At 41.8% G+C, this 24,668-nt stretch overlaps 2 protein-coding genes across 3 annotated transcripts in view; one reads left to right on the top strand and one right to left on the bottom strand.

Moving 5' to 3' along the window:
- shprh (SNF2 histone linker PHD RING helicase) overlaps positions 1 to 7,519 on the bottom strand; it is a 64,778-nt gene extending 57,259 nt beyond the window's left edge. Inside the window, exons 1-4 of one of the 2 annotated variants that reach the window (XM_052024425.1) lie at positions 7,411 to 7,519; positions 4,826 to 5,019; positions 2,080 to 2,714; positions 611 to 740 (exon numbers count right to left, since the gene is read on the bottom strand). In XM_052024425.1, coding sequence (XP_051880385.1) covers positions 611 to 740; positions 2,080 to 2,685 — 736 coding nt within the window. In that variant the 5' untranslated portion in view covers positions 2,686 to 2,714; positions 4,826 to 5,019; positions 7,411 to 7,519. The remainder of the gene's footprint in view (positions 1 to 610; positions 741 to 2,079; positions 2,715 to 4,825; positions 5,020 to 7,410) is intronic. The other variant, XM_052024426.1, reaches the window with a different exon arrangement.
- Positions 7,517 to 23,937, top strand: nup43 (nucleoporin 43). Its single transcript, XM_052024427.1, has 8 exons — positions 7,517 to 7,674; positions 9,066 to 9,188; positions 10,445 to 10,522; positions 13,010 to 13,172; positions 16,558 to 16,693; positions 20,486 to 20,637; positions 22,119 to 22,238; positions 23,593 to 23,937. The coding sequence occupies exons 1-8, from the start codon at positions 7,564 to 7,566 to the stop codon at positions 23,814 to 23,816; spliced, it is 1,107 nt and encodes a 368-aa protein (XP_051880387.1). The 5' UTR covers positions 7,517 to 7,563; the 3' UTR covers positions 23,817 to 23,937.
- The last annotated feature ends 731 nt before the right edge of the window (positions 23,938 to 24,668 follow it).

Here is a 24,668-nt window from a genome sequence, read left to right as displayed (position 1 = left end):
CATTTTGGACTTGCAAGGGCCAGCAGGAAGTTATCTTTTCTTCCCCAGATGGGAGTCAACTTTGACCAGGTTGGGTAAAATCATCAGAGAAATAACGTGTTTTGTTTCAAAGTCATACAGCACAGTCTATTTCCCACTGGAATAATAGAAATCCTTTATGATAAGGTTTTATGGGTGATCCTGTGTGTTTCCCACAGTACAACAATAACTATATTTTAGAATTTAACCGTATTGGCTGTAAAGTGCTTTGGGAGATAACGAGATTGTGAACGGTTCTATCTTAATGCAAGTTTTCTTTTTTTGCATAGCTCTAGGCATATCAAGCATCACATTAATGGCTCCATGATGTAGAAAGATGCAATGGAAATTAGTATTAGAAAAGAGAAAATGAGGAAGATAAGGTACAAATTGATCTGACATCAACAGTTCTGAGGAAAGGTGATTGACCGGAAATGTTAACACTTACTCCTCTCTCTGAAGGTGCTGACTGACCTACTGAGTATTTCCAGCATTTTCTGCTTTTATTTCAGATTTCCAGCATCTGCACATTGTCTTAGAATGGTTCTCAAGCTGTCCTGATTACGTTTTCCTTTTACAATGAATGTTATACCTGGAGCAGCTAAGTCATAGAAGTATCCCATGAGTTTCTGAATCAACATATTTGCCTTTCTCATTCTCCAGCTTCCTTTACTCAGGTGCTCTGGTTTTCCCAAACCAGACTCAAGAAGATATATACCAACCTACAGAGTAAAACAAACATTTTGAAGCCAAAGTTAAATAGACAACTTGGACATCTGGCAATAGAAAAGCAAAACAAAAACAAATTTTGTCCTCCACCAGATTTTCAGGGGACTGTATATACTATAGGACGGTATCAGGACCTTGGAGAGGATGCAAAGCAAATTTACCAGAATGCTACATAGGATCAAGGACTTCCATTTCATACAGCAACTAAGAAATTAGGTTTGATTTCCTTAGAGAAGAGATGAATAAGCAAAGATTTGATGCCAATATTCAGAATTAAGAGACTTAAGGCATTCTGCATGAGGCTTTTTTTTTAAGTGAAGTTTTTCATTGTTATAATCCATTTTCTTGATTGGATGAAAACTGCAATTTTACAAAAATCTATCACCTTTGAGTTACTTCTAAATCACTTGCCATTCCTTTACGTCACTTAGCCAATAGGCAGAAATACATCACAACCATTAAGGCAGTGCCAGGAAATGGAGTGGTTCAAGGAGTTGGTCTTTTAGCAATTCTTTAGGCCAACTGGAGGAAAGAAATAAACCCAATAGATGGTAATATCATTAATACCTCGATGACAAGCAGGTACAATGAAAACACAGCACTACAGACATAGAGGGAGCAGGCTGCTGAGGAAGAATTGTAAAGGTAGAGTAATTACTTTAGCACCATCAACCAGTAGACAGTAAGTAGGATTTTCTCTTGGAATTAGGTGGAGGAGTGAGAGAAAGTGACTTCCATGTAAATTATTTGCCCATATACAGAAGGCAATGGACAAAAAGGCAGAACGAGAAAAGGTGAGAATAGAGATAATAGCTAAAAAGAAAACGGAGGCTGCAAAAAGGAATAGAAAACAAAAAGGAAAAATACCAAGAGAGGGTGGAAGAGTGAGTAAAAGAGAGAAAGAAAATTAAATTTGAGAATCTAAGCACTTCCTTAAATGCCCGTTGATGGTAAGTATATTGGGTAGAGCCCAATGAAGATGTGGGGAACCGTAACAAAACTAAAGAATGTTCATTAAAATTAAAACTATGTAGAAGGTGCTATAGTGATAGGAAGTGGGCATTGGTTTGTAATTTTGCTTCCTGTTAGTGAAGCATCTATACTTTAATTTGCAAACGATTTTACAAAATACAGCTTAATTTTCCAGTTTGATGGGGCAGAATTTCTGAAGTTATCATTATGTAATTGGAGAGAAAACTTTTGTGCAATATGATTACGGAGTAAGAAGAGCAGGAAGTAAACAACAGTAAAGGAGGAAAATAAAACAACCAGTCAGGAAGAAAAAAATTAACAGTCAAGTCAAAGTTGACATTTTATTAGAAAGATGAATACCTTCAATGTCTGACAATCGTCAATATTCTTTTGGAACAATCCGAGGACTTTCTTTTTTTGAAGCCACAATATATCCTCCAGTACCGTATAACTGAGTGAACTTCTTACAGAGCCAATCACTTCTTCATGGCAATCACTCTCACTGTCATTATATTCCTTCCTGACTGAAACTTGCAAGTGATGATCATTAGCTGTCTTTGACAAGCAGAGGGTGCAAGATAAAACATCATCTGGAAATACTTGGCCTTCTGGAAGCTGGAGGGTGAACTCACTTAACTGTGCTCGCCACTCTTCACTTGGATGGAATGGGGAGATGGTGAGACTGGGATGGGCAGAGGTACTTGATAGGAAATGTCCCCCTTCATCCTCAATCTCAGTCACAGTGGAGACATTTGATGATTCACTCAGTTTCAAACTGCTCACCAGGAGAGACCCTGCCTCTCCCTGTTCTGAGAAACCTGAGTCTGCAGCCACGGGATTGTTGCTGCTATCTGGTACAGCAAGTGGCTGGAGCTGATTCAAGTCATCACACATGTTCCAACTTAGCCTTTTCTTTGCTTCCTCGTCTACCCGCGTGGGGGCTGTGCGTTTCCTTCTATTGCTCATTGTACTGCAAGTGTGGAGCAGGTTTGCAGCTGTAACAAAGAGCAAGAATATGAACAATATTCTCAGTGAAAAGGTTGTCTGATGCATTCCATTATTATTTTCAACACAGGAAAAGGAGCACACCATTCAGTCCCCTTAATCTATCTTGCTATTTAATTAGATAATGGGGGATTGGTATTTTAACTTTAATTTGCTTGCATAATCCACATATCTTTTCCCAACAAAAATCTAACTTAACCATCACAAAATGTTAACATTCATAGAAAACCACAGATCATCTCAAAGCTTGGAAAATACTTTGAAATACTGAGCAAATAACAGTGAATTTATAGCACAGAAAGAGGCCAGCTAGCCTGTCTGTGCTGCTGTACATCTTCCATGCCAGCCACCGTGAACCCCTCTTTATATAACCTTCACATCCCTCTAGATCTAAATCCATCAGCATAACCTCCTTTCTTACTCAAGTTTGTATCTACCTTTTCCCTTGAAGTATCTATACCATACATGTAGCTGAAAGACACATGTGACTTTTCTATAAATTAAAATCTTACTTCTTTACAATTGAAAACAGGAAGTGATCCTGCACTCCTAAATGGTCTAGTTAATATATGCTTTCTAAGGTGTTGTGCCCAGTACACAACACATAACTCCAAATGTGGTCTAATTAGTGTGTAGTAAGATTGTAGCAAGGCTGTCTCCCTGTATAATTCTTTAATTTTAAACGCTAACATTCTATTAGCAATTTTTAATTTTTTTTTAGCTCTATTACATCTTAGACAAAAACACCTACTAGGTCAGGCAACATCTGTGGAGAGAGAAAGACTCAACACTTCATATCAATGACCCTTCATTTAACGCACCTGATCAGACTGACCTTTGGATTTAAGTAACAGAGAATTATCCTTTTTGATGCAAAGTAGATGACTTAGAATCATGTCATCGCTACATTTTTTTGTTTGTAACATTTTGCTTGTCTTCTACTTACTGCGTACCATTGCCATTGACAAACTTGGATTCACAGCATGCTATTGTGTTATCCAGTTCATTAATAGTTCTATATAGTGAGAGGCTGAAGAAGACTCAGATGCAGAGGGATCTGGGTGTCTTGGTGATTTGCTAAAAACTAGATTGTAGGTCAAGTAATTAGGGAGGCTGACAATGTTACCTTTCATTGCTTGGGGAACTGTATCCGGATAAAAGTTGGGGGTTATGTTTCAGTTGTACAGGACACTGGGGGAAGAACCACATCTGAGGAACTGTGCTCAGAATTGGTCCCCTTAAATAAGGAGGATGTTATTATGATCACACTAATACCTGAATTGGGCAGGTTGTCTTCTGACGAAAGGTTGGACAGGCTACTGGAGTTTAGAAGTGGGAGAAGACATCATTGAACATACAAGATCCTTAGTGGTCCCAATAGGGTGGATGTGGAGAGAATCTTGAATTGGGCGAGTGGGGGGAGAGTCAATGTTTAACAATATGGGGTTGTCCATTTAAGGCAGAGATGAAGCAAATTTTTTTTTCTTGTAGAGAGCTGTGAGTCTTTAGAATTCCCTTTCATAAAGGCTGGTGAAAGCAGAGATTTTGAGCATTTTGAAAGCAGGGATAAATAGGTAGATACTTGCTAAGCAGGGAAGTGTGAGATTACTGCGGATAAATGTGTTAAGGTTACAATCAGATCAGCCATGATCTTACAGAATGGTACTGCAGATTTGAGGGGCCAAAGGGCCTACTCCTGCTCCTAATCCATATGTTGGGAGTGGCTGAAGCCTCAGCACAGATCCTTGAACTATATCTCTAGACACCCCAGATGGTAGAAAGACAACCAGTTCTAGTCATTTTGTCTCCCTGAGGTATCACAGAACACCTCATAGCAGCTTACACTTACTAATTCAAAATCATTTCCTACACTGAAACAAAATCTATCTGTTCAATTGAAATGTGTAGTACAAAAAGAATCAAAATGGGGAATAAGTGCTCAGAAATATGAATCTATCAGCTTTCAACCTGGAGCATTTTATACATTAAATAAGCATACACAATGTTTATAATTTAAGAAGCTGTGTTTCTCAGTCTTGTAATGTTAAGCAGTTCTTAATAAGTTCAGCAACAAATAACAACTTCAATGGTTTAAAATTACCTGACTAGAAACAAAATTATTCTCCAGCTTGTTTGGAAACCAGTTGGGAAAACAAAGGAACTCCTGTTACATGATGAACACTGCCATAGACGTTCAATTGTAGTAAGACAACTCCTGTTCACACATGTTGGAAAATTGCAGCTATAATACGCATTCAGACTGCATCATCACTCTTCAACTATGAAGAGAGATAGCTGTGAAGTAAGAAATTAAAGTCATGCTGCAATTTTTTTAAACATCTGCAGGTTAAAATTTCTATATTAATAAAACAGGATTTAAGTAAAATTTTAAAAAATGAGTTGGTTTACTTACAATTATCCTTATGTTTATTTCTTTATTTTATCAACCCTCAATTCATAAGTTCACATGATAATAAAAATTCATGTCAAAAAGGAAAACTGACTTATAAATATACATCAATAAACTACAAAAAATTCAGAAGCATTGAGAAAAAAAGATGTTTCTGATAAAATTTGTACAAATCAAATGGAGTTGAAAATTGTCAATCCTCTCCTCTCTGGATTTGAGAATTATGCCTTTGCATTAGAACATTTTTCAATTCAATTTTAGAATCGGGCATCAATGGCAAGGCCTACATTTATTGCCTACTCCTGATTGCCCTTCAGAAGGTTACATTGAGCTGCCTTCTTGAACTGCCGTAGTCTTTATGATGATGGTACTCATACAGTGCTGTTGGACAGGGAGTTCCAGGATTTAGACCTAGCAACAAATGAGATACTTTCAAGTCAAGGTGTATGCAACTTGTCAGGGAATCTGCAGTTCATAGTGTTTAGTGTTGTCACGCACCAGCTGCCCTTATTCTCCTTGGTAGCAGAGATTGCGAATTTAAGATAGAACAGTCTTAGTGAGTAATCATAGTGTATTTTGTTGACGGTACACAATGTAGCCACAGTGCAATGGTGACGGAGGGAATGAATGTGGTTTAGGGTGGCCGATGCGGTATCAATCCAGAAGGTTGCTTTGAACTTGATGGTGTTGTTACTGCACTCATCCAAGCAGGTGGAGAGTATTCCAACACACTCCTGACTTGGAAGTGATGCTGGAAAGACCTTGGGATGTCAGGGAGCGGGTTGTCTGGCCTCTGACCTGCTTTAGAAATGGTATTTATGTGACTGGTCCAATTGGGTTTCTGGTCAGTGGTGACCACCCCACTCTCAGGATATTGATGATGGAGGACACAGCGATGATACGTCAAGGGTAGGTGGTTAAACTCCTTCTTGTTGGAAATGTAATATTGATTGTTTAAGAGGGGAAGAAAACAGAAAACTACAAACCCGTCAGCTTAATATCTCTTATGCTGAATTTCCTGAAAATTACTTGGTTGAAAATTACTTGGTCAAAAATTAGGAGGAGAGAAATTAACTTAATCCTATATTACCAACTTTTGCATTCTCAGAGGTTTTCAAACCATTTCATTGCCAAGTAAATACTTCTGATGTTTCATCTGAGCAGCCAAATTGCAAATGGCAAGATCAAAACCAGCAAAGGAAATAATCAAACAGTTTATCTGTTTTTGCTGGTGTTGTTTGAAAGGAAAAAGATGGATCGAGCAATGAGAGAGTTTCCGTCTTTCATTAACTATCACCATGGGACATTTATCTATAAAAGCAGGAGCATTCTTGCTTTAGCATCATTGACATTTCAATATTCCATCTATTTGGATTATAAAGACCCCACCCACCCAGGACATTCTCTCTTCTCTCCTCTTCCATCGGGTAGAAGATACAGGAACCTGAGGGCATATACCACCAGACTTAAGGTCAGCTTTCTACCCCACTGTGATAAGACTATTGAATGGTTTCCTTATACGATGAGATGGACTATGACCTCACGATCTACCTGTTGTGACCTCACACCTTATTGCACTGCACTTTCTCTGTAGCTGTGACACTTTATTCTGTACTGTTATTGTTTTTACCTGTACTACATCAATGCACTCTGTACTAACTCAATGTAACTGCACTGTGTAATGAATTAACCTGTACGATCGGTTTGCAAGACAAGTTTTTCACTGTATCTCGGTACAAGTGACAATAATAAACCAATACCAATACCAATACACCCATTATCAATGAGCCATAGCTGATACAAAACAATGAATATTACATGCACTAACACTGCATTTAATATTAGCATAGAAAAGATTACATTTAAAACATGCATTACACTGGTGTTAAAATATACGAAGAAAAATTTTTAAAAGTATTAAGATTTGTATTTCTGTATCATTTCAGAAACTCAGGCAGTCACAATGCACTTTCAATGGTTAAGGAAGTTTTGAAGAGGAGGTGCAGTTGTAATGTACGAAATGCATTGGTGTTGATTGAGAGGTAAGCACTTGGCCGGCATGCTTGGGATGCTATGGCAACTTTTGCATGCACTGGAGACCGAGGATGCGCTCGGTTTAACACCAGAGCCGAACGGCAGCCCCTGGCTCGGTGCAACCGTCCCTCAGGGTCACTAAAAGCACCAGGCTGCAGGCTGGGCTGGACCCAAAGGCAGTGCTACCCCCACTATCACTGGTGGACGAAACTTGCTCGAATGCCCCTAAGAATGTCACTTACAGCGCGATGGGACGTTTTTAGATCGACCTTCTGCCCTGTAACCATGGTGACTGCGGCCCATCGCCGCTGGAAAACCGGACCAGTCAGGGACGGTCCTCCCGGAAGTCGCTTGCGTCCTCCCGGAAGTCGGCCGACCCAGCATCCTCCGCGGCCATGCACGGCAGGTTCGTGTCCCAGAAGATCAGCCGCACCCGGTGGCGGCCGGAGCCCGGCTCCAGCCTGCGGCCGCCCCAGTGTCTCGCCACCGGCTCCTGGGATGCGGAGGTGTGCGCACCGGGGCTTGGGTCGGGAGGGAAGGGGGGGAAGTAGGGGAAGGCGGAAGGGGACCAGAAGGCGATGGGGGGTTGAGGGAGGCGATGGGGGGATGAGGGGGGGAATGGGGTTGAGGGGGGGGATGAGGGGGTGAAAGGGAGGAGGCCCTGGGGCAGAGAGGGGGGATCGTCCTGGGGTAGTGGGAGTAGTGGTCTTGGGCTGGGGGGGAGAGTGGTCGGGGGGGGGGAGGGTGGGCTGGGGGGGAGGGTGGTCCTGGGGGGGAGGGGTCCTGGGCTGGGGGGGAGGGTGGTCCTGGGCCAGAGTCGGGGAGGGGAGGTCCAGGGGCAGAGGGGAGAGGGTGGTGTCCGGCGACAGTGGGACAGAAGGGTGGAGGGGTGTCCGGGGACAGTGAGGTAGAGGAGAAGGCTGTGTCATTTTGGTCACCTTAATGAAAGCATGTATTTGCCATAGAGGGAGTGCAGTAAAGGTTCATCAGATTGATTCCTGGGGTGGCAGAAATGTTACATGAACAGAGATTAGGTCGAATAAGCTGGTAATGTCTAGAGAGGATCTCACTGAAACATACAAAATTCCAGCACAGCTGAACAGACTGGATGCAGGGAGGATATTCCCCCTGTCTGGGCTTTAGAACCAACACTTACAGTCTTAGGTTATTGGAAGGACTGAGATTTAGGACTGAGATGAGAATTTTCTTCACTCAGTGGATGGTAAACTTATGGAATTCTCTACTACAGTAGGTGGTGGAGGCCAAATCACTGTGTGTATATGAGAGATTCCTAGGTGTATCAGAGTGTGTGGGGGGGGGGGGTTGGAGATAGATTTATGGTTTTGGAATAAAAGATCATCCACAATTGTATCGAATGGCCTACTCCTATTTTCTGTGAAGGAATGATTGCTTTCCTTCTCCAGGTGAAGGAAATGGGGAGAGTTGTTTCCCCAAGGGGCGGTGGGCGGAAGAGGCATTGTTGGACCTAACCTCTTGAATTCAACGATTTTGTGTAGCGGTCCTGTTGCACCAACTTACACCCCTTTCTGCCTTGCACTTTAATCCTTTTTGTCATTAAATCTCTCCTGTTAACTATAGGGATATGGGATAGAATAAGTGGTTTGTATTCATTGTACAGCTCTTTTGAAGTGGTGTCGTCGGCAGTAAGTCAGTGATAATAAATCTGATTCTGATTTTTGTTTTAGCCTACTTAGCTATACGATTCTGAGGTCCTCTGTGTTGTGCCATTCGACTCGTTTCTTGGTTCTCTCACAAAGACCAGCAATTTGTTATCTTCATTCCCCAGTCTGAGTGAGCTGGTTAACCTGTGAAATACAGTAGTATAATTTTGTTTTGATCTCACTAATGAAGTTTTTTTTTAAATTTTCCCAAGCAGCAGAACAAAGTGTGCCTTTGGGAGACACATGACATCGATAGCACTGAATCAGACCAGTTGTTTGTGGAGGACCCTGAGCTCCTGTGTGAAATAAAGCACAATGGTGATGTCATGGATTTACAGGTAACTGCAAAGCAGTGGTCAAGTTTGAAAGAGATTATGCATCTCACTGCTATTCTAACTCTCGAGCCTTACCTAGCACTAGTGTCACAAACCAGCAACAAAAGAAACACACTGAGCATGATTTAGTGTTAAAAACTATTTTATTAATCACTACTTATGATAATACGTAGAATAAAAGTAAAAATGTTAGTATGTTAGAATTCAAGAATGTTAAACCTCGAACGTTAACCCCAAAACTAAACTCTTCGTGTGTGTGTGTGTGTGACAAAGTCCAAAACTCCCAGTTCCTGAATGGTTCTTAAAGTTCAGTTCCGCAAGCCATAAGGTGAAACCTGAGCAAGGGCTTCTTCAACAACCACCGTTGTCTGAAGATAAGATGTAGATGTAGAAAAACATAGAGAGAGTACATACGAAATCCAAATGTTCCACGATGGAACCCAAACGACACTTCAGTGTTTACTCGGTAGTGACTTCCTCACCCCGAAAAGCATCCGAATCGTGGTCGTCCACACACAAATACCTGTTTCCTTCTACAGGTCAGCAACAAAGTGAACTCCACCGGATTTCTTCCAACTTCCATACATGGATTTCAGTGGCAAACACAGTTATTGTTTCTCATCCATCGATAGAGAAAACAAGCAGGCTGGTGTCTCTCTCCCTTCTCTCTCTCTCTTTCTTCTTCTTCTGACTTCTTCAACAACGTCATTACGTCCTTTATCTTCTATTGACGTAAGCACGCCCCACACACACATACTCACACACTCTCTATCTTAAAGGGACTTTCACTGAGTCCGTAACACTAGACTCCATTTAGAATATCTCTCAAAATGCAAGTGGAGATGGATAACTATCTCAAAGTTGAGGGTTATGGGGAACTGGCACAGACGAGGAATTGAGGCCAGTGTGGATCAGCCATGATCGTGTTGAATGGCGGAGCAGGCTTGAGAGTCTGGTGGCCTACTCCTATTTTCTTGTGTTCTTGATTTGCAATTAAAGGTTGTAATTATTGAACAAAGTACCTATCTTTTTTAAAAAAAAGAACGTATGGGCTTGTGACTGACTACAGTTTCTGCAGGGTTTCGACGCAAGTGACCCCAGGATTATGTCAGTTCAATTTTACATTTTGTGCACACAAGTTATATTTGTGTCTGCAACATCTGATCCCCTTTGTTGCTGTAATTTTGTGCCAACTCTCTTCTATCATAATATCCAACCACTGTCAATGTATAAAGGCAACAGTTTGTTTTTTTTTGTAGTTTCTAGACCAGGAGAGGATTGTCACTGCTTCATCTACAGGAAGTGTGACTGTATTCAGACATCATCCGAACAGCCAGGTAATGACACTAAATCATGACATTTTTATGATAATATCAAAATAGTCTCTGAAATTAAAGCATTCATTGTCATGCACGTACATACCAAGGGTCGTCGCCGTGGCTATCCCTCGAGGTCGAGGATGATGGTCTTTGTTCCGTTGATCTATTTATGGGCTCTCAAGTGGCTTATGAGTCCAACCTTGGCTCCGAAAGTTCTTCAGCATTCAGGACAGGTAGTTCCAGATGGCAGATCTGGCTTTGGTTATTGCTGCCTCTCTTTCCATCTCTTTTTCTCTAATTCTGCACATCTGTTGGCTTCAAAAGTTGCTGTTCCTTCTCGGATGGTGGTTTGCCAGAGTTTCCTGTCCTTGGCATTGGTTTCCCAATTGTTGATGTTGATGTTACATTTCCTCATGTTGGCTTTTAAGACGTCTTTGAATCTCTTCTGTTGTCCGCCTCTTTTATGTTTGCCTACTTTAAGCTGGGAGTAGAAGATTTGTTTCGGCAGACGTTCGTCTTTCATCCGAACAACAAGACCGCTCCATCTTAGTTGGTTCTTGATAATGTAGGCTTCAATGCTTGTTTTTGCTTCAAGGTTACAAATGCCATGAGCTTTTTGAAGCAGCAGCACAGTACCTTACAGTATGACAAACACAAATTACATAAATGTAAATTATTCATAACTTGTATGACAAAAAAGAAAGATAAACATAACATTAGTGCAAGTTGAGGGAAATATAGTTGTCTCTCTGTAGTCTTTTGTTTTCCTGTGCATTGGAATTCCCATACCAGGCCGTGATGCAACCAGTCAGAATACTTTCCACTGTAGAAGTTGGTCAGAGTTTTTAATGACATGCCAAATTTCCTTAAACTTCTCAGAAAGTAGAGATGCTGGCATGCCTTCTTCGTGGTTGCATCTATGTGCTGAGCCCAGGATATTGTTTATTGACTACAGCTCTGCCTTCAATACTATAATTCTAAGCAAACTCATCTCTAAACTCTGAGACCTGGGACTCAACACCTCCATTTGCAACTGGATCCTTGACTTCCTGGCCAACAGACTGTAATCAGTCAGGATAGACAGCAATACCTCCGCCACGATTATTCTCAACGTTGGTGCCCCACAAAGCTGTCTCCTCAGCCCTCTACTAGCTTACTAGCTATACACTCACGACTGTGGAGCCAGATTCTGCTCTAATTCCATCTACAAATTTGTATATGATACCAGTGTAATGGGCTGTATCTCAAATAATGATGAGTCTGAGTACAGGAAGGAGATAGAGAGCCTAGTGACATGGTGTAATGACAACAACCTTTCCCTCAATGTCAGCAAAACGAGAGCTGGTCATTTACTTCGGGGGGTGGTGGGGAGGGGTGGGTGCAGTGCACATGCTCCTGTTTACATCAACAGCACTGAGGTCGAGAGTGTTGAAAACTTCAAGTTCCTAGGAGTGAACATTACCAATAACCTGTCCTGGTCCAATCACGTAGATGGCACCGCCAAGAAAGCTCACCAGCGCCTCTACTTCTTCAGCATGTCCTTGTTGACCCTCACCAATTTTGACTGATGCACCACGGCTTGGTATGGCAACTGCTCTGCCCGGGACCACAAGAAACTAGAGTTGTGGACACAGCTCAGCACATCATGGAAACCAGCCTCCCCTCCCTGGACTGTCTACACTTCTCGCTGCTTCGGTGAAGCAGCTGGCATGATTGAAGACCATACCCCCCACCCCCCAAGACATTCTCTCTTCTCCCCCCTCCTATCGGGCAGAAGATCTAAAAGCCTGAAAGCACGTACCACCAGGCTCAAGGACAGCTTCTATCCCACTATTATAAGACTATTGAATGGTTCCCTAGATGAGACTATTATAAGACTATTGAATGGTTCCCTAGATGGACTCTTGACCCCACAATCTGACTTCATAAAACATAGGGGCAGAATCAGGCCATTTGGCCCATCAAGTCTGCTCTGCCTTCGACTCGTTGTGACCCTGCACCTTGTTGTCTACCTACACTGCACTCTCTGTAACTGTAACACTTGACTTTGCACTCTGTTATTGTTACCTTGTACTACCTCAATGCACTGTGTAGTGAATTGATCTGTGCGAACAGTATGCAAGACAAGTTTTTCACTGTGCCTCGGTACATGTGACAATAATAAACCAATTTATTAATAGATCCTCAGATGTTGACACCCAGGAGCTTGACACCCAGCAAAAAGAAAGCTTATGGGAGTACTCTTATTTAGTGTACTTTGCTATTTTTTATAAAGATCCCATATTAAAGTTGTTTGAAATTTAGTTTTAAAAAAAATTTAATTGGTTAAGAAAGAAAGAACCATATCCTTCTGTTACAGTTTAGAAATGGGCATATTCATTTTTTAAAAAACTAAGTACACTGTCTCCATCATTTCTGTGATTTTAATGTCCCCTAGTGTCGATATCATGCTTGTTTTCAGATATTCTGATCTCGTACCCATTTTGTGTTTGTTTTTTCCTGTAGACACTTTCTGTCGCCCGGCACTGGAACCACGTCCACTATCATTCCAATAACAGTGCCCCCTGCACCAGCCTGGTTTGTAGTGGTCCTGATATCATCACCGTTGGGGAGGATGGGCGAATCAACCATTTCCAAGTCGACCTAAAGGAACCGGTGCGGACCATAGGTGGGTGGAGGAAAATATGGCTGAGTTTGATAAAGAATCCCACATAGCAGGACAAATCAAATACCAACAGGTGTGTTTGGCTCCTTCTCCATGGGTCACCACCAGTACGGGAGGAGACTTCATAGCTTCCCTTCCTTCATCTGAATTTGTAATAATCCACAATTTTTGAATCCTTCACTGGTGATTTTTGGCTCTGTCCATCAAAGCTCTCGAGTTTCCTCTTAAACCTCTCTCTTTCCTTCAAACCTGCTTCACCATTAAATGTCTTGCAGATCTGCATGTCTGCTTTCCCTTTGTCCCTTGATTACCTATCAAAGAATTTATCAAATACTGACCATGCACAACCTCTACAATTGTATGTTCCAAAGATATGCAATCCTTTGTGAAGAAATTTCTCCTCCTCAATACTAAATGGTTTATAACTTTTTCCTGAGAACATGACCCCCCCCCCCCCCACCACTTCAGTTGAGTGGGATGGGGGAAGGGACTTATAAACACTTTGTTTCAATGAAATCGTCACTCAATTTTCCAAATGGTAAAGAACTGGGGATGACCCAGTCCACTACCGATAGACCTAGTGTACTCAAGCTTTCATCAGAGGAAGACAATCAGATGAACCTTCCTTGCATTTGCATTAAGGATGGTTATCCTTCCTTGAGCAAACTATAGACAGTTCTCTAGTTATAGACCCCTCCCACCCCAGTCATCCTCTCATCTCCCCCTCTCATTGGTTAGAACACGTACCACCAGGCTCAAGGGCAGCTTCTATCCCGCTGTTATAAGACTCTTGAATGGACCTCCTGTATACCAAAGATGAACACTTGATCTCTCGATCTACTTCATCATCGCTCGTGCACTTTTTGTTCACCTACACGGTGTCTGTAAATGTAACACTATATTCTGTATTCTGTTTTTCCTTATGCACTACTTCGATGTACTTGTGTATGGAATGATCTGTCTGGATGGCATGCAAGCAAAAGCTTTTATATAATACAAATTATATAATTGTAGTATGGCTTTATTCCTGCATTCCAATCCCTTAGTAATTAGGCTGGTGTACCATTAGTTTTCACTAACGGTTTGTGGACCTCTGTTAACTTTATAATTCAAGTATCGGGTCACCTTGCCCCATCTGAATACCAACTTTTGGCAGTTTATTAACTTGTGTATATATATAAAAAAACTTTTTCTTAACAACTTCAATTTTTCCCTTTACAGATTTTTGGCATCTTTGCAGCTTGCTCTCTGATAGCTTTTGATCATCACTTGGATATATTACAATAGGTTATAAATCGATGAGGCCCAAGAACCTATCCCTGGAGTATTTCACTAGTTCTAGTTTGCCAATTCAAAAATAACTTGCATATTTACTTGTTTCCAGCCATTAACCAACAATTTGGTGTCCAATCTTGTGATCTCTAATTTCTAGTAATAACCTCATGTGGCACCTTATCAAAATCACATTGATGGACTGTGCACAGCTGTGTCATCTTTTAATTTGTAAATTAATTGAGGGTTGGTAGGGCATGGCATTTTGGAACATCCCGAATTGCTCTTGAGAACAAGGTGATGACCTTCTGCAAGAGTCCTTGTGCAGGTGGTGTTCCCACTGCTGTTAAGGAATGGGTTTTAAGATTTTGTTTCAGTGATGCTGATTGTATTTCCAAGTCAGGTGGTGTACAATTGAGCATGGAAGTTGCAGTTGCTGGTATTCCAAGCACATGCTATTTTTTTGTCCTTGGTGGAGATTGTGGGTCTGAAGGTCTTGCAGTTCCCTTATACGATAAGATGGGCTCTGACCTCATGATCTATCTTGTGTCCTTTGCACATTATTGCACTGCACTTTCTCTGTAGCTGTGACACTTTACTGTTATTGTTTTTAACCTGTACTACCTCCATGCACTGTGTACTAACCCAATGTAACTGCACTGTGTATTGAATTGACCTGTACGATCGGTATGCAAGACAAGTTTTTCACTGTACCTTGTACAAGTGACAATAATAAACCAATACCAGATACATACAGGCTGCCCCTGGGTTACAACAGGGTTCTGTTCCTGGGAACCATTTGTAACCCAAGCTGTAAGTCGGAAATTAACAGAAACTGTGTGGGAGAAGATCACAGGAATGGTTTGTGACGGGAGAGTGAGGAGGCGCGGGAAGAGTGGCTGCCAGTTGGCCTCACTGACTCAGTGAGTGAGAGAGGCTGCTCAGCGCTTCCAGCTCTGCTCAGCTTGACCCAGTCCCCGATTGTTGCAGGGAGGGGTGTGGGGGGAGAAGGCACGCAAAAAGGCTGCATTCCCACTCGGCAGGAGATGTCTACAGCCCTGCAACAGCTGGCAAATGCATCCCCAGCCATTTTTTAAAAATCTTTAACATATATTACCTTCTGGAAAGTGACTCTGTGCTTGCAAAACAAAATTGGAATCATTTACACTGGTGGCATTTTTCAGATCACACTTTTGAAAATTTACTTCTGAATATAGCAGTCATAATTTATCTTTGGTAACTAGTGAGGGGTATGTCAACTTCATGCCAATGTGAAGCTTTTAGTTTTGAATCTCCTGTAGTGTAATAATGTAACACTGATAGCTGCTTTCTGGTTTTGCATCTAATGTGCAGATATTGGACTATGTTTTCTGATTTACTCCCCTGTATTGAGTGCTTTCACCTTTCTAGGCCATTAGAATTGATGGCTATATTTTTGGTCATTGAGGTGGTTTTTAAATGATGTCTTAAAGTAGGAAAGAGGTGTTGATGTTTGGGGAAAGGAATTAATTTATAATCTTGTATTAACTGGGATTGTTCATTGTCAGTGTAATTGAAGTATTCGAATGACTTGTGCCCAGCACAACTGTCAATTGCAAAAGTCGATGGTTGTAAGCCCAGTAAAAGATTGAGCACTTAGAACTACTATTTTTGTGGCAAGACAAACTTTTAGCAGTCACTTTCCATTTAACATGGTTTCGTAAGCACTATTATGATAATGCATAAGTGAGGATATTGACAGAAGGATACCAGAATGATCTTTCTGATTGTCTTAAACTATTGGCATGGTTTTGTTTGTGTCTATCTGAGAGAATCTTGATGTAATATCCTTCCAGGCAGACACTGCTTCACTGTCAAAGTAGTCTTTCAGGACTCTGCTAGATCTGTGCTCAAGTTCTTGGAGTGGAACACAAATACACCAACTGCTGCCAACTAAGACATGGCTGGCACGTGCTAAGTGGATTCATCTTGCAAAGTGAGAGCAGGCTTTCACAGTAACTCTGTCTCAAGGCATTATTGCTAGAGCAAAAGTTGCATTGACATTTACAAGTTTTTCTTCTGTTTGTTAGAAAGTAGGCCTCCACATCTCAATTCATTATTTCTCCTTTATTTTCAGACAATGCTGACAGTAGTTCACTCAATGCAATTACCTTTCTGCGAACAACAGAGATTTTGACAGTCAATTCCATTGGACAGTTGAAAATCTGGGACTTCAGACAGCCAGGAAACAAACCTTTGCAAATATATTCTTTGTAAGTTCAACAATTTTTTTATTCATTTATATACCTGATGCAGGAAATGTATGTATAAAACTACAAGAGGTAATACAAGACAATGCAACAAGATAGGGGTCCCAGATAATTACAGCTGCATAGGTAAGAATTGCAAGATTAAAACCTTAAAATCCTTTTACCTATAATATTTCTAAAATAAGTACCAATGGAAATGCACAACAGGTTGTTCATGCTTTCAAAAAAGTTTGAGTGGAATATGGATTGTACTTTGTAAGAATACTAAGATGTGGGTTGAGGGAGGACAAATAAATGTAATAGTTCTTTTATTGGAGGAACACAGGAGAAGTCCTCTCAAAATAATGGTTACTCCTGTGACTGCTCTTTCTTTTCTAACAGAAAAGGCAATGATTCAAATCAGTTATGTGGCACCTCTTTGGACATTGCCTCCATAATTATTACCTTGGGAATTGGAGGTGGGCTTTACAGTTTTCTCTCTGAGCAGGAAAAGACAGCCCTTTATGCACATTCTTCTAGTTTGTGAACAGCATAGTGAGACCACCAGTAACTGGTAATGTGATTACTGTGGGGATGTTTGAATGTCCCCCCAAGTAGAATCATAGAATGGTTGCGGTACAGAGGAGGCCATTTGGCCCATTGTATCTGTGACCCCCCCCCCTCAATCAGAACAATTCACTAGTTCCACACCCCTAGCCCTTCACCGTAACCCTGCAAATTCTTCCTCAAGATATATTTATATATTTCCCTCTCACAGGCCACAATGAAACCTGCCTCTAGCATATTTTCAGGCAGTGCACTCCGGATTCCAGCCACATGCTGCATTTAAAGAAGATTTTCCACAAGTCGCCCCTAGTCGTTATTCCTTTGTTTTATACCTGTAAACCCCTCCACCAATGGGGAAATATCCCACTCTCCACTCTGTCCAGAACCCTCATTGTTTTATAAACTTCTAGCAAATATCCCTTTAAAGAAAAAAAGTCCCAGCCCCTCTAATCCATCCTTGTAATTGTAGTCCTTCAAGTGAGGAAACACTCTCGGAAATCTTTTCTGGACTCTCTAATGTCTTCATATCCTTCCTATAATGAGACCAGACCACTGTTTTATAAAGGTTCAGCATAACATCCCTTTCATCTTTCCCAATTATATAACACCTTTTCCTTTCTCCCCATGCTTGTCTAGTTTTCCCATAAATACATTGATGGCAGGTGCCTCTGCTGCTCATAATTGCAAGTTCTGCATTCTTACCACTTTTTGGATGAAGAACTTTATAGAACATAGAACAATTACAGCACAATTCAGGCCCTTCGGCCCACAAAGCTGTGCCGAACATGCCCCTACCGTAGAAATTACTAGGCTTACCCAGAGCCCTCTATTTTACTGAGCTCCATATACCAATCTAACAGTCTCTTGAAAGACCCTATCGTATCAGCCTCCACCAGCATTTCTGGCAGCCCATTCCACGGACTCACCACTCTCTGGGTAAAAAAACTTACCCCTGACATCTCCTCTATATCTACTCCCTAGCACCTTAAACCTATGTCCTCTTGTGGCCACCAACTCAGCCCTGGGGAAAAGCCTCTGACTATCTACCCTATCAATACCTCTCATCATCTTGTACACCTCGGTCAGGTCCCCCCTCATCCTCCGTCTCTCCAAGGAGAAAAGGCCGAGTTCCCTCAGCCTGCTTTCATAAGGCATGCTCCGCATTCCAGGCAGCATCCTTGTAAATCTCCTCTGCACCCTCTTTATGGCTTCCACATCTTTCCTGTAGTGAGACGGCCAGAACTGAGCACAATACTCCAAGTGGGGTCTGACCAGGGACCTATACAGCTGCAACAATACCTCACGGCTCCTAAATTCAATTCCCCTATTGATGAAGGACAATACATCATATGCCTTCTTAACCACAGAGTCAACCTGCGCAGCTGCTTTGAGCGTCCTATGGACTCGGACCCCGAGATCCCTCTGATCCTCCACACTGCCAAGAGTCCTACCATTAATACTATATTCCACCAACATATTTGACCTACCAAAATGAACCACTTCACACTTATCTGGGTTGAACTGCATCTGCCACTTCTCAGTTCAACTCTGCATCCTATCTATGTTCCTCTGTAACCTCTGACAGCACTCCAAACTATCCACAACACCTCCAACCTTCGTGTCATCCGCAAATTTACTAACCCACCCCTCTACTTCCTCATCCAGGTCGTTTATAAAAATCGCAAATAGTAAGGGTCCCAGTACAGATCCCTGAGGTACACCACCGGTCACTGACCTCCACTCAGAATACGACCCTTCAACAACCACTCTTTGCCTTCTGTGGGCCAGCCATTTCCGGATCCACACTGCAATGTCCCCTTGGATCCCATGTCTCCTCACCTTCTCCATAAGCCTCGCATGGGGTACCTTATCAAGTGCCTTGCTGAAATCCATATACATTACATCTACTGCTCTCCCTTCATTGATGTGCTTTGTCACATCCTCAAAAAATTCAATCAGGATCGTAAGGCAGGACCTACCCTTAACAAAGCCGTGCTGACTATTCCTAATCATCCCTAATCATTCTCCAAATGTTCATAAATCCTGCCTCTCAGGATCTTCTCCATCAGCTTACCAACCACTGAGGTAAGACTCACCGGTCTATAATTTCTTGGGCTATCCCTACTCCCCTTCTTGAATAAGGGAAAAACATCCGCAACCCTCCAATCTTCCAGAACTTCTCCTGTCTCCATGGACGACGCAAAGATCATCGTCAGAGGCTCTGCAATCTCCTCCCTCGCCTCCCACAGCAACCTGGGGTACACCTCATCCAGTCCCGGCGACTTATCTAACTTGATGCTTTCCAAAAGTTTCAGCACCACCCCTTTTCTAATATCTACATGCTCAAGCTTTTCAGGCTGCTGCAAGTCCCCACTACAATCCCCCAGATCTTTTTCCGTGGTGAATACTGACATAAAGTATTCATTAAGTACCTCCGCTGTTTCTTCCAGATCCATACACACTTTCCCACTGCTGCACTTGATAGGCCCTATCCTTTCGCATTTCATCCTGTTACTCTTTACATACTTGTAGAACGCCTTGGGGTTTTCCTTAATCTTGCTCGCCAAGGCCTTCTCATGTCCCCTTCTGGCTCTCCTAATCCCTTTTTTAAGTTCCTTCCTTTTAGCCTTGTACTCGTCCAGATCTCCAACATTACCTAGCTCTCTGTACCTTTTGTATGCTTTTCTTTTCCTTTTGACTAGATTTATTATAGCCTTCGTACACCACAGTTCCTGTATCCTATCATGACTCCCCTCTCTCATCGGAACATGTCTATGCAGAGCTCCACACAAATATCCCCTGAATAGTTGCCACATATCTTCCGTACTTTTCCCAGAGAACTTCTGTTTCCAATTTAATCTTCCAGTTTCCTGCCTGAGAGCCTCATAATTCCCTTTACTCCAAGTAAACACCTTTCTAGCCTGTCTGTTCCTATCCCTCTCCAGTGCTAACGTAAAGGAGATAGAATTATGATCACTATCACCAAAATGTTCACCCACTGAACTTTCTCCTGTATTTTCTATTGGATTTATCAGTAGTGTATTTCAGTCTCCATTTACTACAGAGGTTATTTAATTTATATTTTTGGCCCCTGGTTTTGAACTTCCTTAAGTCAAAACATTGTTGCCACACTATTCTGTCAAACCCTTCCATTATCTAATGGCTGTGCAAACTTGGTTGTCCTAGAACTAATAAATTGGAAATGTTTGCTTACTCTTTTTCTTTCTGGCTGCTTCTGTTGGTTTCCAGCACGGATGAACGAGTGCCTCTGCACTGTGTAGACAGGCATCCGAACCAGCAGCACATAGTGGCAACAGGTGGCCAGGATGGAACATTGTGTATCTGGGATGTAAGGCAAGGAAATGTGCCCATCTCTGTGTTGGATGCTCATTCTGCAGAAAGTAAGTTTGAATCTTCTCATCATACTCGCCCTCTGATAGCTGAGTGTGTCCACCACTGACTGTGTTACCAATTAAATCTGTGAGTTTAAGGGTCGCCTCCTTAAGTTCCACTTTTTGGTGAGGGAGACATGTAATCGAAAAACAGAAACATAGACTGAAAACATAGAACACTGCAGCACAGTACAGGCCCTTCGGCCCACAATGTTGTGCTGACATTTTATCCTACTTTAATATCTATCTAACCCTCCCCTCCCACATAGCCCACTATTTTTCTATCATTCATGTGTCTATCTAAGGGTCTCTTAAATATCCTTAATGTTTCTGCCCCCACAACCTCTGCAGGCAGTGCATTCCATGCATCCACCACTCTGTGTTTAAAAAAACTTACCCCTGATATCCCCCTTATACCTTCCTCCAATCACCTTAAAATGATGTCCCCTCGTGTTAGCCATTGTCACGCTGGGAAAAAGTCTCTGACTGTCCACTTGATCTATGCCTCTTATCATCTTGTACACCTCCATCAAGTCACGTCTCATCCTCCTCCTCTCCAAAGAGAAAAGCCCTAGCTCGCTCAACCTATCCTCACAAGACATGCTCTCCAATCCAGGTAGCATCCTGCTAAATCTCCTCTGCATCCTCTCTAAAGCTTCCACATCCTTCCTATAGTGAGGCGACCAGAACTGAACACACTACTCCAAGTGTAGCCTAACCAGAGTTCTATAGAGCTGCAACTTCATCTCGCGGCTCTGGAACTCAATACCCCGACTAATGAAGGCCAACACACCATACGCCTTCTTAACAACCCTATCGACCTGCGCGGTAACCTTGAGGGATCTATGGAAAAGTAGGGAGTGCATTTACATGTCACTGAATTATTTTCAGGAGGAACCACTTTAGCTAGCGTGGGTAAAATGTGGAACTCATTACCACAACAGATAGTTAAAGCAAGTAATGTAGATATGGTTAAGAAAAACAAAGTTAAAGGGAGAAAAGGAAAGGCTATCCTGAAAAGATTAGATGAAGTAGTGTGTGAGGAGGGATTTATAAAGCATAAGCACAAGCATTATCCAACAGTTCTCTGCTGTATGGTGTACTCGCCATCCTGAGAAATAGCTTGCATTTACAGGCAAGTTTTGGAGGATTTTTAGAATTGCATGGATGCCAAAAATACTATAAAACTCTTCCCATTGTTCAGAAATCCTCATAGTTCAGCATCTGGCTCTCGTTAGTTTGGAGTGCAAGCTGGGGTTCTAAAATGCAAGCAGAGTTTTTGTGGCATTGCCGCAGTGGACAGACGAGCCGCCTCCTCCTTGCTACTTTGAGGTCAATGACAAACATGCCTTAAATGAAATAATATGATTATGTGTGGTGGGTTCTGCTTTAGGAAACTTTTATCACCAGTGGGCTGCATGTGTTGCAATATTGCCTATGGTTGAATGGCAAAGTGTCAAGTTCTCATGGATATGTATTTTTATTAACAGTGTGGGAAGTTCATTTCCACCCTTCCAACCCTGACCATGTCTTTACCTGCTCTGAGGATGGGTCTTTGTGGCATTGGAATGCATCTATCGATAATTCTGAAAAGCCTTCCTTTCTTCAAGGTATGAACTGCATTACTTGTTCAACATTGCTTAAGTTGTTTTAAGCAATGGTTTAAAAAAATTAAATGAATTGCATTGCTTTATTATTGTCACTTGTACCGAGGTACAGTGAAAAACTTGTCTTGCAAACCGATTGTACAGGTCAATTCATTACACAGTGCAGTTGCATTGAGTTGGTACAGAGTGCATTGAGGTAGTACAAGTAAAAACAATAACAGTACAGAGTAAAGTGTCACAGCTACAGAGAAAGAGCAGTGCAATAAGGTGCAAGGTCATAACAAGGTAGATCGTGAGGTCATAGTCCATCTCATCGTATAAGGGAACCGTTCAATAGTCTTATCACAGTGGGGTAGAAGCTGTCCTTAAGTCTGGTGGTATGTGCCCTCAGGCTCCTGTATCTTCTACCCAATGGAAGAGGAGAGAAGAGAGAATGTCCCGGGTGGGTGGGTCTTTGACTATGCTGGCTGCTTCACCAAGACAACGAGAGGTAAAGACAGAGTCCAAGGAGGGGACGCTGGTGTCCGTGATGCGCTGGGCAGTTTCTTGTGGTCCTGGGCAGAGCAGTTGCCGTACCAAGCCGTAATACATCCAGATCGGATGCTTTCTATGGTGCATCGGTAAAAGTTGGTGAGAGTCAAAGGGGACAAACCAAGTTTCTTTAGCCTCCTGAGGAAGTAGAGGCACTGGTGAGCTTTCTTGGCCATGGCATCTACGTGATTTGACCAGGACAGGCTGTATCACCCTGGGTTAATAAATGCTATGAAACAGAATTTTTTTTTCTTTACTAAACAAAAAAGCTGATTTTGCAAATCTTAAAACACCTGAAAAGGTAAATTTGTTCTTTAGATGTGTTGGTCATGGGAAGGAGACTCCTCTCCAGCTCAGCATAGGGAGGAGAGGGTTAGAGTGTGAGTAACACAATCACATGTTTTAGTATCTTGCACATTCACAAGAGTGAATTTCTCCTCTAATGGCACCTAGGCTGCTAGCCTTCCCCTCCCCCACTGTGTCTATCTGGATGTCTTTGTGATCTCTGAACCTTACAATCACAAGCTGCCTCTGGAGATCAAAAAATGTGTTTTACTGCTTTAACAGTATTGAGAATGTACCAAGTTTTAAAGCAGATCAAACTCTTGATTGTAATGGAAGCAGACTTCAATGGCCAAGCAAAAAACTGCATATCCAGCAGTTTCTGTTTTCAAATTGCAGTTTTTGCTTGACAATTGAAGTGTTGTGCAAGAATGGTGGTTCTGAAAATTGGATGTTAATTCAGCTATACATACACTAGGAGATGCACATTCATTATAATTCCATAAAAAATTATGACACTTGCCTTTCTCTTGTGTTTTCTTAGGTAAAAGAAACTTCGCTCTGAATAATTTGGTTTCCCAGGTTGACATGAACCAGTCAGTGAGCAGTGCATGGGTCACCAGTGATGTTACAAAAGGAAAATTGGATGCCAAAAATCTGCTGTCAGATTACATCCTGTCAGTCAATAGTCTGGACGTTGTGGGAGAGCATTTAGTCTGTGGGACAGATGCAGAAGCTATTTACGTTACCAGAGATCTGCAAGTCTGAGTATAAGCAGATTCAAATTCCTGAATATGAACCATTGCTCTTAAAATCAGAAACTTGCCAGAGTGTAGTGCAATGATGAGCACACTTGGATAACTTTAAATAAAGTACCCCATCAAAACTGCCATGCTTATGTCTGATTTTAAAACCTTGTGTAGAAGACCAAATTGAGTTGGAATCAAGGCCACATCCTATGGTCACAAAATCGTATTAACTTGCACATCAGGTGGTCCCATTTTTAAAAAAAATCTCCAGCTACAATTTATAGTGGTTTCTAACTTTGTATTGCTGAGAAGCCTTGCATATTGAATGATGATGCATATAGGAATAGAGATATAGATATATAGGGATCTGCTGAATTTTTCTGTCCATTGGTTCAGCTGTTATAAAATTTTCTTATATTGGTCCTGAAGCTGAGGTGATCGCCTTTAAATCACAGCCACTGATTTGGGCCCAATTCTAGAAATGAATTGGACACCATTTAAAGCAACTTTATCTATATACCAACTGCTTGTGTGTATATAGCATCTTTAATATGGTGGAAAGTTCCAGTACATCTCCAAATGAAACACACATTTTCACACTGAAAGTCTTCGGTAAAGGTGAGCAGATGTGGTCAAAGTAAGTGAGTATACAGGTTAAGGAAATTCCAGAGTTTGGTGTATGGGACTAATGGCAAACAAGGGGAGTGCTGATGCATAAAGCCGGGGATGGCAGGAGAGGTCTGTGGGTTTGCATTCTGGGGGAGGTCAGAGATAGGGAAAAGTGACAATGGGAAGGGCTGTGATTGCAAGGATGTAGTTTTTAAAATGGGTGTTTTGGCCTAAACGTAGGCATGAGGTACAAAGTGAATGG

The sequence above is a fragment of the Pristis pectinata genome, chromosome 10, assembly GCF_009764475.1.
Source record: "Pristis pectinata isolate sPriPec2 chromosome 10, sPriPec2.1.pri, whole genome shotgun sequence".
Lineage (NCBI taxonomy): Eukaryota > Metazoa > Chordata > Chondrichthyes > Rhinopristiformes > Pristidae > Pristis > Pristis pectinata.
Note: the sequence above shows the minus strand (reverse complement) of the source record. Positions and strands in the feature narration are given on the sequence as shown.

Bases quoted from the DNA above. Each gene is read 5' to 3' on its own strand.
- nup43 (XM_052024427.1), top strand. From the start codon at position 7,564: ATGCACGGCAGGTTCGTGTCCCAGAAGATCAGCCGCACCCGGTGGCGG. The intron at 7,675-9,065 runs GTGTGCGCACCG...TTTCCCAAGCAG, and splicing joins CCGGCTCCTGGGATGCGGAG to CAGAACAAAGTGTGCCTTTG. The intron at 22,239-23,592 runs GTATGAACTGCA...GTGTTTTCTTAG, and splicing joins AAAGCCTTCCTTTCTTCAAG to GTAAAAGAAACTTCGCTCTG.